Source organism: Metarhizium acridum (assembly GCF_019434415.1).
Source record: "Metarhizium acridum strain ARSEF 324 chromosome Unknown scaffold_1, whole genome shotgun sequence".
Lineage (NCBI taxonomy): Eukaryota > Fungi > Ascomycota > Sordariomycetes > Hypocreales > Clavicipitaceae > Metarhizium > Metarhizium acridum.
This window is the reverse complement of record NW_027094015.1, coordinates 4,644,843-4,658,115: the sequence shown is the minus strand read 5'-3', so window position 1 is coordinate 4,658,115 and position 13,273 is coordinate 4,644,843. Positions and strand designations below refer to the sequence as shown.

The window sequence follows — 13,273 nt, the reverse complement described above, 5'->3', positions numbered from 1 at the left end:
GTCTCCCGATTCCAAGCTTGTAGCAGTCCTCGGGATCCGACTCTCTGAAGCTATTTACACAATTCAAATACATGGCCACCGAAACGGGGACGCTGTCGCTGCCTCCGACAACGGCTCCAACCGACTTTACATCTTCGTCTGCATTTTGCCCGCCGCCGCATATGAACAAACCCGACCAGGACTTTACAATGAATGGGGTTCACTCGGTGGACTGGGATACCAATATGACGACCCCATGTCTTATGCCCGAGTCCAAAGTAGGCGCTGTTCCTCAGCCGCCGCAGCAGCTCATGATGCATCCTCTGGGTCAGCCGCAGCAGGTTGAATACAACGATGACATGTCTGACTCTGGAAGCAGCAATATTAGCAGGTAAGCGTACCCAAGGCGCATGGTCAGGTTATCAACGTAAAATCCTTCGGCGGCCCTGACTGATCAGTACTTCTGTCAGCAGTAGTATTTTCAGTCAACAAAGCGTTGAAGAGTCCTGCCGGCGAGCTTTGCCTCACTTTCCTAGACCAGCTATTTCGTTCCCTATGCCGGCTCTGGAATTCGATTTCCGCATCGCCGTGGCTTTGAATCCAGAGCCATCAAGAGTGGAAAATAAGGTCAAGAAAGAAATCACCACCGTCGCTGCCGGACAGTGGTCTGGCTCGTTTGGTAACGGACGAGTATTAGTGAGTTTTTATCTCTCTACTTTATCCCACCAGTAAAAAGAACAGATTCATTAACTAGCCGCACAGGCCGGTGGATATGATCTAGGCCAAGCCAGAGGCTTTAGGCCCATCCGTATCGTCGAAGGCGCCTTTGTTATGCAAACTACAGATCAACCACCCGCCGTGTAAGTTGAACTTGCGGTACATATTTCATCTTTTCTTGTCGATTGCTGACATTTACTTTCCTACAGTCTCGAGATGCGTACCAGGGGCTCACTCTCTGGGCCCTGTGATATTCTAGACTCGCTTATTGGACCCGGCCAATCCAAGAATATCGATCCTCGCCAGTACGGCTTCCGCATGTTTGCTACCGTGAAAACGCCTGACAAGCGTTATGCGGAGATTGTCAATTGTGGTTTGTGGGTAGCCAGTGGTATGTGGTCTGGTGAGGAGCTCATCATCGAGTATGTCTTTTGTTTTGTTTTCTCCTAGTCGCGTGTGCCCGTGGCGTGGTCTCTAACATGTGCACAGTGCCTACAGAGTGACTTGAGCTGCCAAAACCGTCAAAACCCGTCTTCGCATGACGTCTACTTAACCTGACGTATGCAACAGCAAGCATGTAACAGATGCCCTTTTCACTACATGACACTGATAAGGACGAATTTCTATCACGAAATCCGTGGGACATGATGGAAATACATTTACATCATATCAACCCCGTCGATCATATACGTTGGGGCTGCTGTATCCACGGAGTTTTCTCTCCCCTTTTTCTTTTTCTTTTTTCAGCTTTGGAGCGAGGCGTATAGGGAGTCCTTTTGGGAAGAGCTCGGCATATGTACTGGCGCATGAACCTACTTATTTATTTTTCTAGTCACAATTTTCATAAGCCTGTGAATTACACATTGTTGCTCCTTGGCCTGTCCCGATTTTCAATTTTCTCCCTCATGCAACTTTTCATCTGAGAAGAGACGGTTTGCTTGGGCACCCCAAATCCTCGCGGCAAGGCAGGTTGTTTCATTTCGTACCTCCTGACTCTCTTCGCAGGATGTTTGTTTCTCTGGATGACTTGCCTCATTCATTGTGGCTTCTGTTGGGCACCATATCACTCCGATTCGTTTTGTCATAGTTCCTTGGCATGTTGTCACAGGGGTCCGACTTCAGCTTCACCACCTCTCCACCCATCGAATGCATATCGCCTTACGGAGTACCCGCGTAGCACGACATGTCAAGTTTTGGCCCCGCCGACGGGCGTATAGGCCCGCATTACTGTAACCGCTTAATAGGAACAAGCTTCGATCAGTTCATAACCCCGCAGCCCATTCTAGGCGGAGTACCACAGCCTTTCTCTTATTCCGGAGGAGTTCATTCATGAGTTGCTTTGTCATTGATTTTTCGATAGACGAAACTCAAACAAGGATACGAAGTAGGCAACTTGGCTCAATCTGAAAAGGCCTTCTAGTTTCGGATACCTCCCTATATGTGGCCTGATGTAGTTCCGTCGGAGGAGAGTACCTCACGACACCGACGGAATACGTTTCTTGGCAAATCTGTACAACTTATGCTAGTACAGTGGGAGGCAATAAGTATTTGCCCACATTTAAGTCACTCTACGCCATCGGGTGGGCAAATACTTTTTGCGTCTGACCGTACGAGGTGATGAGATGCAGGCATCACCGTGGCCGTTCTCATGTGAGCCGGTTGAAGAGTTCTATCGAGTATCAAGACATGATTGGGGGCGCATTTGCTGCATCCATGAACTTATGACGATGCAGAAGTCGGCTTCAGGCCAGCAAGTAACAGGACCCCGGCTTTCCATCATTAACAGCTGGTGTGATCAAAGCAGTTGACGGCATTGTCTAATTTTAGATGCAATTTTCCCCCAGACTTCCTAAGCGCAACCGAAAACGTGCAATACCTCTGCGGCTACCACACCGGTTTCGCGTTACGGACGCATCTAGAACGTCAAACCCAAACTTTGCCTGCCACTCGACTGGAGCTCAACGGCGGCGGCCATGCAGTCATGCATTGGCGTGACAATATGACGTCCAGATGGGAGTGTGGTGCGATTGCGTTGTGCTCGAGTCTTCACATGGAGACAAGGATACCCAAAACCCGAGATGGCCCGTCCGGCAGCGGCCTGGAAATACGCCGCAACACATCCTTATTTAGCATATCCTACGGTTTTCCTTTCGCTCTATATTTGGGCCGTGTCTTGTATTTGAGAACTTGGGGAAACAAGACTAGAAAAGGCCAGCAAAGGGTGCGGAGCAGCAAGTCTGCCACCAAGACTCTCGGACTGGAAAATTTGCCGCGAGTATAGCAGAGTTATTATAATGTATTCCACGACTTTTTCGACTTTGGAAACGAGGAGGACTTGTCGTCACGCCTCGGGTAATGGTGTAGATTGTCCGACTCGGTCTGATCAGCGCAAGTTTTTCTCCTTCATTAAATACGCTCGCGAGTATCTTGCTATAACTGTCCCATCATGGTAACAAAGGTATCGTTCCACGGCTGTAGCAAGCACACGCCTCTTTAAGCAGTGCTTTGCATATTTGTATTTGGACTCTTGATGCTCCGACATGACCGCTCCGACTCCGTCGTTGGCACTCTCTTGTCCTCAGAAAATGGTGCACAGATTTGGAGTGCGAGCAATACTGGCATTATTCTCAACGCTCCTGGGGTCTCTTTCTGCTCTGAGAATCGGTGATCCGGGTTCGAAGAACTTTTTTGCAACTTGGATTGGTATTCTACTGGATGACGGCTAATTTGGTGACTACTGAGTTTACAGGTCTCATGATGATGACCTACAAGAGAGATACACGGCGAGTCAATATCAGCGTTTTGAGTGGAGCTTGACGAGACCATGGTCTACGCCATGACACCATGCGTCGTCAAGAGATAGTCTTCAAGCCCACTACAAGCTAAAAGCGCTGAAGTCGACTCGGATAGCTTCAGTTGGATGCCTGTACGGTGGGTTATCGAGAATGTGACACAATCCAGTCGAATGGCCGCTCCGACAGAAATATCAGCCCAGCCCAAGGTTTATCTTGGCATTCGGACATTGTTTTCATGATTGGTCCTAGCTTAGTGAATACCAGAGCCTTGAATAATAGAGCGACGTCTGCCTCGACAGGATACTTGTATCCAAGTGGAACATTTCTCGTCCTTTTCGTAGCCTGGGGTGCGTTGATGCCAACAGACGGGACAAGGTGGATGGTCTGTATACTGCCAATGACATGCGTTCAATTCGTTAGTTTCCCACGGAGCACTTCAACAACACAAGAGCTGTCCTTGGCATACCCCCCCAACATATGACAATCATTAGCTTCCAACGGCTTAGCAGGTCACTTCGAACCGAGGCACACCATGCGCAGACCACGTAGGCCGCATGCAGAAAGTCCAGAATGGACCGTATACTCTAAACGACTTGGGGGCTGAAGAGGTTGTCTTTACTTTCAAGGGATACCGTTTCCACCACATATGCCATGTGCGAGTGCTTGAAACGAAAGCTGGAACAAAGAGCTCCAAAATCACTCCTTATATTGCCTGACGTTGTCGTTCATTCTTAGTAACCCGGACAATAACTCGACTATTGCGGTCCTAGTATAGTGCTTCAAAATCAGTAGTGTCACATGGAGCATCTGCCGCAGGCTGTATCCCATCTGGTCCGGGGTGAAAGAGTCATCGCCCCTACAGTCTGTCCTGTTTACAATGTAGGACGCACGGCTAAAATCCTCCTGCTGCCATACTCCCACGCCCACAGTCGTCTGTGGTTGACCCTGGGTGATATACTTGCCCGCTACCCTAATCCATCCCACCTAGGTAGGTCCCCTTTTCTTGCCCAAAGCCTTGTTTACGTATCAGCGCGCAAGCTAGTGGCGGGTATATGGGCATTACATGTAGGAATGTAGAGCATCTTGCATGTACATGGGGAGGATATGCGGGTGATAAAGTCTTGGGCTCGCGTGACGATGAGGAGGCGAAGGGACTAGTTGAAGATCCAAAGGCTTAGCGGTGGCTAACTATTCGCAATCGCCCAGAGACAAGAGCACCATGGAGGCTTCTAAACAGTCTCGTTAGGTCGCTCGTAAGCGACCCTTTGCGCCGACCTTGTGGATGTGGTGGGTGGTGAGATGAACATGCTCCAGTATCTCGGGACGGTTGACAGTTGCCGCTCCTGGGCATCCGAACACGGTCGTCTTGACTGGTTTATTAAAGGTCACTGGTCTTAAAGGCAAAAGGATTACCTTGTTTGCCCTGTTCTCGGTCCAGGCATGCGGAAGCTCAATGTTTCCACGGCCGTATCAGGCAATGCACTGCTTCGGGAAGTGCCAACACGTTGCTAGTGTTGTACTTTTCTGCAGCCCGAATATGTGATTTCCATTGTGTTGATGCCTCAAAAGAAGTAAAAAACACTGAAAGAAATACTGAAAGACAAAGTCTAGCTTCCTTCAATGCGCCTACTGCTAGCCGGATACAAATTCGACACGACAGAAACAGAGTGGCGGTTCGAGGATAGCCACAACGCCAAGACTGCATGTTGAGGTATCTACGGGTTCAAAGTCTTTCAAGGCGTCAAGTGTCTCCTGCTCGGACTTTGCAATTTGCTATCAAGCATTTCTTTGAGATCGTGTCAAGCAGACGACTCGGCGCCAGCCGGGCGGCGGACAACGCTGCCACATGTACGGGCATAGCCTGAAAGACGGAGTGACGGGTGAACTTTCTTCAAGTGAACCCTCTCGAATCTTGGGGATGAGAATAATACTATACGTGGGTATTACGACAAGAAGTGTCTTGGTTATAAAAGCTGCGATATAACCTCGCCAAGTTTCCCTCCAAGAATGAATCATTCCATTTCTCTGCCACACCACCACTTGATGGCGCATTCAGGGCAGCGATACCGCCGCCTGCATAATCCCCGGTAATCATGTGTCACGACGGGTATCGGATTTGACGGTTGCTGAGCCCCAAGATGCTACGATAGCGGGCTTTTGGCCGAGCAGCTCCGATATCCAGGGTATGAGCGTGTCCTTTGAGGCCTTGACATGGTATATGCAGACTACTCGGCGGCGGCAAGGGCGAGGGTACAAAGCAACGGATGGCAGAGAATACGCAGAGAGTCAAGGTAAATTCGTTGCTGTGCAAGGGCAATCATGGAGCTGACTACAACAAAAAATTGTCCAAAATATATAGTCATTGGGCGCAAAAACCCGAGCCGGCCAATATACCCAGACAGAAAATTGTCCACCGCGTAGCACGCCGATCCTTATATCCCGATTCCCGACCGCGTGGAAGAATATGACTGCTCTCCCGCCGCTCAGTCACTTTCATTCCATGCATCCATCGGCAATCCGCCCCTACCAAACACCGGCTCGGCAAAGCAAGGCATCGTCGGCCGACAAACTGTTGCGCTCGGTGACAAGGTGCGCCTGCAAGGGAGAGAAAATTGACAAAATATGTACGTCGTCGCTTTGGACCCAGCGCAGCATTTGTTACTGCAGGCAAGGGGTGGTTTTCTGCTCGAACTTGTGAAAGGACCTGCATCTTTTGGCTCCCCGATCGCGCTTCCTCCACGGGCATGGCTGTAACCCCAGACAGCTTGCATGAACAAAGGCCCTTGGTCCAGAGTGGGCATTCTTTGACAAGAGGGAATACAAGGTCCAATTTTTGCCCAGAAACCCCCAAGTCAACGCCGTGGAGGGAGACGTGTTCGAGCAAGGAAGGGTCTTTGTAATATCTTTCTTTCTACTCTATATTCCGTGGTCCCACCAGGCCCGGGGGCCGGTTCCTCCGTTTGCGTAGTACTGCAATTCCATGGACACCTTGTACTCCATACAGCGCAACTACACAGCTTGCGGACAGATGTCCCATTCTTCTTCCTCTTCCCTTCGGCCGTCACCAGTCTCCGAGCTCGTCAGTAACGTAGCCATCGCCTCGTTTCTGCCACGCTCACCTGAGCATTGCCCAGGAGCCGAGGGGGCACGGCGAGATCACAGCTCGGCGTGATAGTGGCTATTTCGCAGCTCGCGGAAGGCACCTATCATCCGTGTCGAAGTGGTCGTTGTCGCATGATGCATCACAGCCCCGATGTCATCGGTGCCCATTTTTGCACTACACATGAGAATATACGGGCTAAATTCGCGCTCGGCAAGCATGGCCGCCCGTGATCATTTATGCCTGCCAAATCGTGGCAATGCATGTCTCAAGCGCAAGCCTAATTACCGGCGCACCATCTCCCCTTGCTTGAGAGTCTATTGCCACGTCCAAGATGAGTCGTCTGGTAGTTCCTGCTAGATGGTATAAAAAAAAGGAAACAAGAGAGGGCTACCATCCGGTAGATTTTCGTGCGTGAAATAGCCCCCGCATTCACAGGTCCAGAGATCCAAAGCAAGGCTGCATCATACCTCTGGCCAGCTGGCTTGTTACTGGACCAAGAGACGACCGCGTCGGCTCACAGGGATGCTCCATAGAGCTGGCGATAAGGTAGCAGATGGACAAGAAGGGGAAACAGGGATTCTCGTGCCCTTGTCATGGTGGAGTGGCTGGTGGCGCTCTGGCCTTGCCATCTTTGGCCTCTTGCGTTCCCACGATCTTTGCAATGGACCAAACTTGTTGGACAGAAATGGCGTCCTGCAGGCCGATAAAGCCAAAGTCTGGTGATAATATTCCCTTCACAAGCTTCCCTTTTTCATCCAGGCCGGGATCCAATGGCAGGGCCCAATACAGAAATGGTGCGCGCACACATAAACTGAGTCTCAGCCATGCGCCGACGAAGAAGAGACAAAAGAAAAAAAAAAGTGACAGCATCAAGTCTCTCTCTTTCTCTCAGAAAAGACAGACCCCGGGGTCTCATCTGCCTCCAGCTATGCCATGTCCTGGGTGTTGACAGCCAACGAACTTGGCCCCCCACAGAGAATCAGGTAACGAGAGTTGTATAACTGTCGCGTCGCTAAGATTTCGTCAAGTCAATCGTCGACGTGCCCGTATTTTCTTTTCCTCCTTGGTCCATATGCCGCTTTGATGAGGATCCCTTGATATATGCCAGTCACTGCATGTATGTAAACCACTTGTGCCGTGTGAGCCTCGCTTCTCTCGACAACGTTACATGTCGCAATCATGGCTCAGACACAGGTGCGAATCACAGACTCCAACAAGTCGCCATTGATACAAATCCTATCATGGTTCTTTATGGTGGTGGTGATTCTGTCGGCAATTGCGCGGTGTGGCACAAAGCTGCATATGGTCAAGACGCTGAAATTGGACGATTGGCTAGCCGTGGCGGCAACGGTCAGTATTGATATATATACTGTGCCCGCTTGGATCCTTTTCGGACGACGAGTAACTGATTTGTATCTTGTATTTAGATTACCGCCGTTGCACAGTTCATATCTTCCGTTGCACAAGCGGGAAATGGTCTAGGACAGCATGGAGACGCTCTCAGCGAGCAGCAAATAGAATCAATCCTCAAGGTGAGCAGGAACAACAAGTGTACTATTTTCAAGAAAAGCATAACTCACTTCATCGATAATACAGGGCGAATATGCCACCGATCTTCTGTACATTGCGAGTCTCGGCCTCGCAAAGGTGTCGACGGCCGCCACGGTCGTTAATATCGCGCCGCGAACACACCGAAACATGATTTTCGGAATCGGCACAGCTATCATCGCATGGGCAGTAACTGGATTGATTGTCGTTCTTTTTCAATGCCAGCTACCGGCGCCATGGGATGTTCTTAGTCAATCGTGTATTGCTCGGGTATGTCGTGCCTAGGCCAACGGATGGCCCTGGTTCGGTTGCTAACATTTTGATATAGCCCGCATTCTGGAAATACTTTTGCGTCGTGAATGTCATTACTGATGTCGTTTTAATTGGCATCATTGTCCATAATGTCCGAGGCATTCAAACGTCGTGGAGCAAAAAGGTTCTCGTTGATGGTGTCTTCGGCAGCCGCATACTGTAACTCACCCCAGCTCCCCCGTTATCTCAATGTTGCGGCACTTTTGTCGAATCCATATCTTCTAGACTAATGCAAGCTGCAGCGTCACTCCGGCCCTTGTCTTTCAAATCATATACTCGGGCAAGTCTCTCGCCACGACCGATCCAAGCTTTGACATGTGGGAGTGGTCCGTCATCATGGCCGTGGTGCAGTGCCTCAACATTCTGACAATATGCATTCCCAACCTGAAGCCGTTCCTCGACAGTTTGCAGTCGGGCCAGATCCGCGTCGACGACCTTCGCCGCCAAGGCAAGTCCAGCAGCAATGGCTACGGCAGTCACCAAGGGAGCGGCAACAAGTCGGGACAGAGCCGCCGTTCAAACGGCGGCCAGGACACGGTAACATCGCAAAAGAGCAAACTCTTTGAGCTGGTGGAGATTCCGAAACAACGCAAGGCAAAGGACGCGCCCAAGAGAGCGCTCAAATCTCAGGACGGCAGCGCGGCATGGGATGGCCAGAGCCACACTAGCCAAACTATTCTCATTCAACAAACAAAGACATGGCACGTAGATGTAGAGACGCCGCGATGTAGCTCATAGATGGAGTTGCAAAGGTAGCTGTGGGAGTCATATCGAAAATGTGTCGTGTTAGTTTCGTTAGACAGCGCTCCTGTTGTAGTGTAAATTATTATGTATATCCGGCGACGGGTAATACAGAAGTCGGCAATGTATTAGTTCGACATAACAGAGCATAGCTGGTTCGTAGGATATAATTTTGATTTGTGGTACGGAGTAGTGGCTACCAATCTCAAACCACAATTTGTTCCTGTTATGGCCATCAAGACATTTGCATTGTGACAAGGGTCGACGTCTTGATACAGAAAGTCAACGATGCCACGAGGAATACCTGTTGTCTGACTCTGACCCAGATAAAGCCACGATTTGGGTTGGCCTATCCCTTTGAGTGTGTTAAGGTCCAAGTGAGGTATTGGGTCCACTTTTCTGCGATACCTAACAGGTACTTCTTCGGTAATCATATCTGCCACGATAGGAAGATGTAGCTCTTTGTAAACTTAAATATTACTGGTACTTATACTATCACATTACTTCTTAGTGAGACTTTGTACCGTTTAACACGGTTTTCTCATTGGCTAGAACCCCTACCCGGTACGAAAAATGGACCTTAACACATTCAAAGGGATCTCCACTGCCGGTACTTCTGTCTCATTGATTTTGGACGCGGAGAGCTGCAAAGGAGAGTTCTTGGAAACGATCAACGGGACATGCGTTATTTTGCTGTGTGTGAACAACTTCAACAGCAACACATCGCCAAGGTTGTCTTGTAGCGAACCAACAACGACACAAACTTGGTAGGCTCCTGCCAAGGTCGCGTCATCCAAACGAGGACAGGTTCCGTGGGTATGATACTTCTCGGCCAGGTTCAATCTGGGCAAAAGGAAATACAGCCCATATGAGGACATGGCCATCCCCCGTCCCAAGAACGCCACACGTCTTCTCTTGGGCACCACTCACATTTGCGGAAGTACTAGCTAGTAGTTAGTAGTTAGTTAGTTCAGCCACAGCGTTTTTGGACCTGGACGATTTGCGACAGCCGTGACAAGGGAGGAGGATCATAAAAGGCGGATGGATTCCATTTGCTGGGATTCAAGATGCGACCCCCCTTTGGCCGAAGCCACCACTTTTGACACCCATGCCGGCCCATGTCCAAGTTGGTTCGTCGCGGGGCTAAATTCTTGGCTGCATCTCTGGATATTCTTCCGAGCGTGTATGACTTTTCGTCTCGTCTCGTCCGGGTCCATGTGCCCTTCCCGACTTCTCGGAGGCCTTGTTTCCACTAACCCGAATTCGTATATCCCGATTGCTTTAGTTTATCGTTTTTTCGTTCTGGGTGGGGGAGAAAAGCAATTCGAAAATGGCCAAAGCAGCAGCCCGCTTAAGTCCCCTTGCAGACAAGCTGTAGAATCCATCATCTTTTTTTGCATCCAGAATCGAGTATTGGCTCTAGATGAACGGCACGGCGCTCCACTCGGCAACGTGAGGAAGGAGGCACTTGAGCACATGCAAGTTGGAACATGTCTAGCCTGGTACATTGATTGTCCACGTACTTTGTACTTTGTACTTTTGTACTTCGTACTGGCAGTGACCACCTTTTATGTTGCACTGAACCTTGCCGTCAAACCTTTCTACACCCTCATTCATCCAGTCAATATTCTTTTTTTTCACTCTATATTTTGCCCTTCCTTCTAGTCGTTTTATTTCATCTCTGTCTAATTTCCCCCCACTGCAAGCACCACATGTGTTGAGTTATACTTCCTTTCCTCTCCAGGACGACAACTTCAATAGCTGGTAACGATGTCGACGGAACCAGCTCACGAACTCGGCAACATGGCCTCAGCCAAGGCCATTCCTTCGTCGCCAGTTGTAGATGAAGTTTCCAGCAATGACTATACCGATGACCAGCAATTGGCGCGGCTGGGTAAGAAGCCTGTCCTCAGGGTATGCACTATGCACATCTTTCCAAGGACGACTCTCTTGCAATGGCTAACATGATGTGATCCAACCATTATCAGCGCAACTTTGGCTTCATGTCCATCCTGGGCTTCAGCTGCACCATCCTCATCACTTGGGAAGCGACGCTCGTCCTCTCCACGCCGGGCTTGGCTAACGGCGGTCCGGCAGGCGTCATCTACGGCTACATCATCGTCTGGCTTGGCAACATCTCCGTCTTCACGACGCTCTCGGAGCTGGTCTCCATGGCGCCCACGTCCGGCGGCCAGTACCACTGGGCGGCCATGCTGGCGCCGCGCTCGTGCGCCAAGTTCCTTAGCTACTTGACAGGGTGGCTCACTGTCGGCGGATGGCAGGGCTCTGTGGCTTCGAGCGGCTTCCTGACAGGCAACATGCTCCGGGGTATGATCACCATGACGGCCACATACTACGACTACACACCGCAGCCGTGGCACGGCACCCTGCTCTACTGGGCCGTCATCCTGTTCGCCGTCTTCATCAACGCCGTCGTGTCCTCGGCGCTGCCCAAGTTCGAGGGCCTGATTCTGGTCCTGCACGTCCTGGGCTTCTTCGCTATTCTCATCCCGCTCGTCATCCTGTCGCCCCATGGAGATACCGACGCCATCTTCACCGGCTTCCTGAACTCGGGCAACTGGCCTACGCAGGGCTTATCCTTCATGGTCGGCATGATTGGCAACGTCTTTGCCTTTGTTGGCACCGACGCCGCCTTCCACATGGCTGAGGAAACGCACAACCCATCTGTTGTAGTGCCCAAGTCCATCCTCATCAGTATGCTAATCAACGGCACAACCGGCTTTGCCATGACTGTTGCTGTGCTGTTTTGCCTGGGTGACGACATTGACTCTCTTCTCAACTCCGTCACCGGCTTCCCACACATGTAAATCTTCTTGAACTCGACCGGCAGCATCTCCGGAGCCACCACCATGGCAGCTATCATCACTGCTCTTGGTATCTGCGCAACTGTGGGCATGCTGGCTTCCACCTCTCGCGTCTTTTGGTCATTTGCTCGTGATCGTGGTCTTCCATTCTGGCACACATTATCCAAGGTATATTAGAACCCTCTCATCCATGTTTCCTGTCTCCTGTCTCTGTCGTGTCTCTTTAGTTCTAACCACCCTCAGGTTGACTCCCGCACCACGGTTCCTCTGTATGCCATCGCCGTCACCACCATCATCTCCTGCTTGCTCGCTCTCATCCAGCTTGGCTCTGTCACTACCTTCAACAGCATCGTTTCCATCTCCGTCTCCGGCCTCTACTCATCCTACCTTATCGTCGCCGTGCTCCTCCTCTACCGCCGCTGTACTTCTGGCTTTAAGATGCCCGACGCGTCCGAACTGCCTGCCCTCGCCAACACCTCTGGTTCTGAGCTTGTCTGGGGACCTTGGCATCTTCCTGGTGCTCTGGGTATTGCTAATAACGCTTTCGCCTGCCTGTATCTCATTATTATTTGGTTCTTCAGCTTCTGGCCGCCTGTTCTGCCTGTTACCCCTGATAACATGAACTATGCGCCGCTCATGACTGGCGCAATGGTGTTGTTCAGCATCGTGTATTACTTTGCCTGGGCGAACAAAGAGTACGAAGGGCCTATTATTGAGATTGACATTTGAGACCCTTATATAAGAGAATGTGTGAATCATTCTTTTTTATATTATACTTGGATATCTGGAGAGAGCCCGTATGTACAATAAAACAGATGATATTTAGCGTATACAATGCCACATGGTCAATGTTTGGTTATGGACTATCTATCGGTCACGTCCTCCCGCTTTTGTGCGCGTGCGCGTGAGTTAACGCCACAGCCAGTGACATAGCCCACCTTGAGCACTTACATGCCGGTATAATATATAGCACGTTGTATTAGTGCCTAGCATAATTAATATTCAAAACGATGACCGATAACTTATATAAAGAAGTAAATGTCCTGATACCCAGCGTCCTACACACCAAGTCTCAATACACATTTCACGGCATGCTTCAACTTTATTTGCTGACTGGGCCAGTAGCTTAGACTTTGAAGACATGACGCATCACTGTCTCCAGGATGGTGCATTTCTCCTCCTTGAGAATCCAGGAAAATGGACACGCTTGTAAGAGCAGCGTGATTGTGGATTTGGCAGTTACTTGCGGAGAA

The 13,273-nt window shown here is 50.2% G+C and overlaps 5 protein-coding genes across 5 annotated transcripts; all 5 read left to right on the top strand.

Annotated features, from left to right (window-relative positions):
• Nucleotides 1-71: 71 nt before the first annotated feature.
• Nucleotides 72-1,204, top strand: J3458_001448 (uncharacterized protein; the record flags this gene model as incomplete). The annotated part of the gene is made up of 5 exons (XM_066116729.1): nucleotides 72-370; nucleotides 450-675; nucleotides 742-839; nucleotides 906-1,118; nucleotides 1,186-1,204. The coding sequence occupies 5 exons, from the start codon at nucleotides 72-74 to the stop codon at nucleotides 1,202-1,204; spliced, it is 855 nt and encodes a 284-aa protein (XP_065978615.1).
• A 1,473-nt stretch (nucleotides 1,205-2,677) lies between these two features.
• On the top strand, nucleotides 2,678-2,977 carry J3458_001447 (uncharacterized protein; the record flags this gene model as incomplete). Its single annotated transcript, XM_066116728.1, has 1 exon — nucleotides 2,678-2,977. One exon carries the CDS (start codon nucleotides 2,678-2,680, stop codon nucleotides 2,975-2,977), a length of 300 nt encoding a protein of 99 aa, XP_065978614.1.
• A 4,094-nt stretch (nucleotides 2,978-7,071) lies between these two features.
• J3458_001446 (uncharacterized protein) lies at nucleotides 7,072-9,426 on the top strand. Its single transcript, XM_007810209.2, has 5 exons — nucleotides 7,072-7,944; nucleotides 8,022-8,126; nucleotides 8,191-8,412; nucleotides 8,471-8,613; nucleotides 8,697-9,426. Exons 1-5 carry the CDS (start codon nucleotides 7,774-7,776, stop codon nucleotides 9,190-9,192), a joined length of 1,137 nt encoding a protein of 378 aa, XP_007808400.2. The 5' UTR covers nucleotides 7,072-7,773; the 3' UTR covers nucleotides 9,193-9,426.
• A 1,539-nt stretch (nucleotides 9,427-10,965) lies between these two features.
• On the top strand, nucleotides 10,966-12,023 carry J3458_001445 (uncharacterized protein; the record flags this gene model as incomplete). Its single annotated transcript, XM_007810210.2, has 2 exons — nucleotides 10,966-11,109; nucleotides 11,184-12,023. The coding sequence occupies 2 exons, from the start codon at nucleotides 10,966-10,968 to the stop codon at nucleotides 12,021-12,023; spliced, it is 984 nt and encodes a 327-aa protein (XP_007808401.2).
• Nucleotides 12,024-12,065: 42 nt separating this feature from the next.
• Nucleotides 12,066-12,749, top strand: J3458_001444 (uncharacterized protein; the record flags this gene model as incomplete). The annotated part of the gene is made up of 2 exons (XM_066116727.1): nucleotides 12,066-12,188; nucleotides 12,264-12,749. The coding sequence occupies 2 exons, from the start codon at nucleotides 12,066-12,068 to the stop codon at nucleotides 12,747-12,749; spliced, it is 609 nt and encodes a 202-aa protein (XP_065978613.1).
• Nucleotides 12,750-13,273: the final 524 nt, after the last annotated feature.

Coding starts and splice junctions, on each gene's coding strand:
- J3458_001446 (XM_007810209.2), top strand. CDS start 7,774: ATGGCTCAGACACAGGTGCGAATCACAGACTCCAACAAGTCGCCATTG. Junction 7,945..8,021: donor GGCTAGCCGTGGCGGCAACG/GTCAGTATTGAT, acceptor TCTTGTATTTAG/ATTACCGCCGTTGCACAGTT. Junction 8,413..8,470: donor GTCAATCGTGTATTGCTCGG/GTATGTCGTGCC, acceptor ATTTTGATATAG/CCCGCATTCTGGAAATACTT.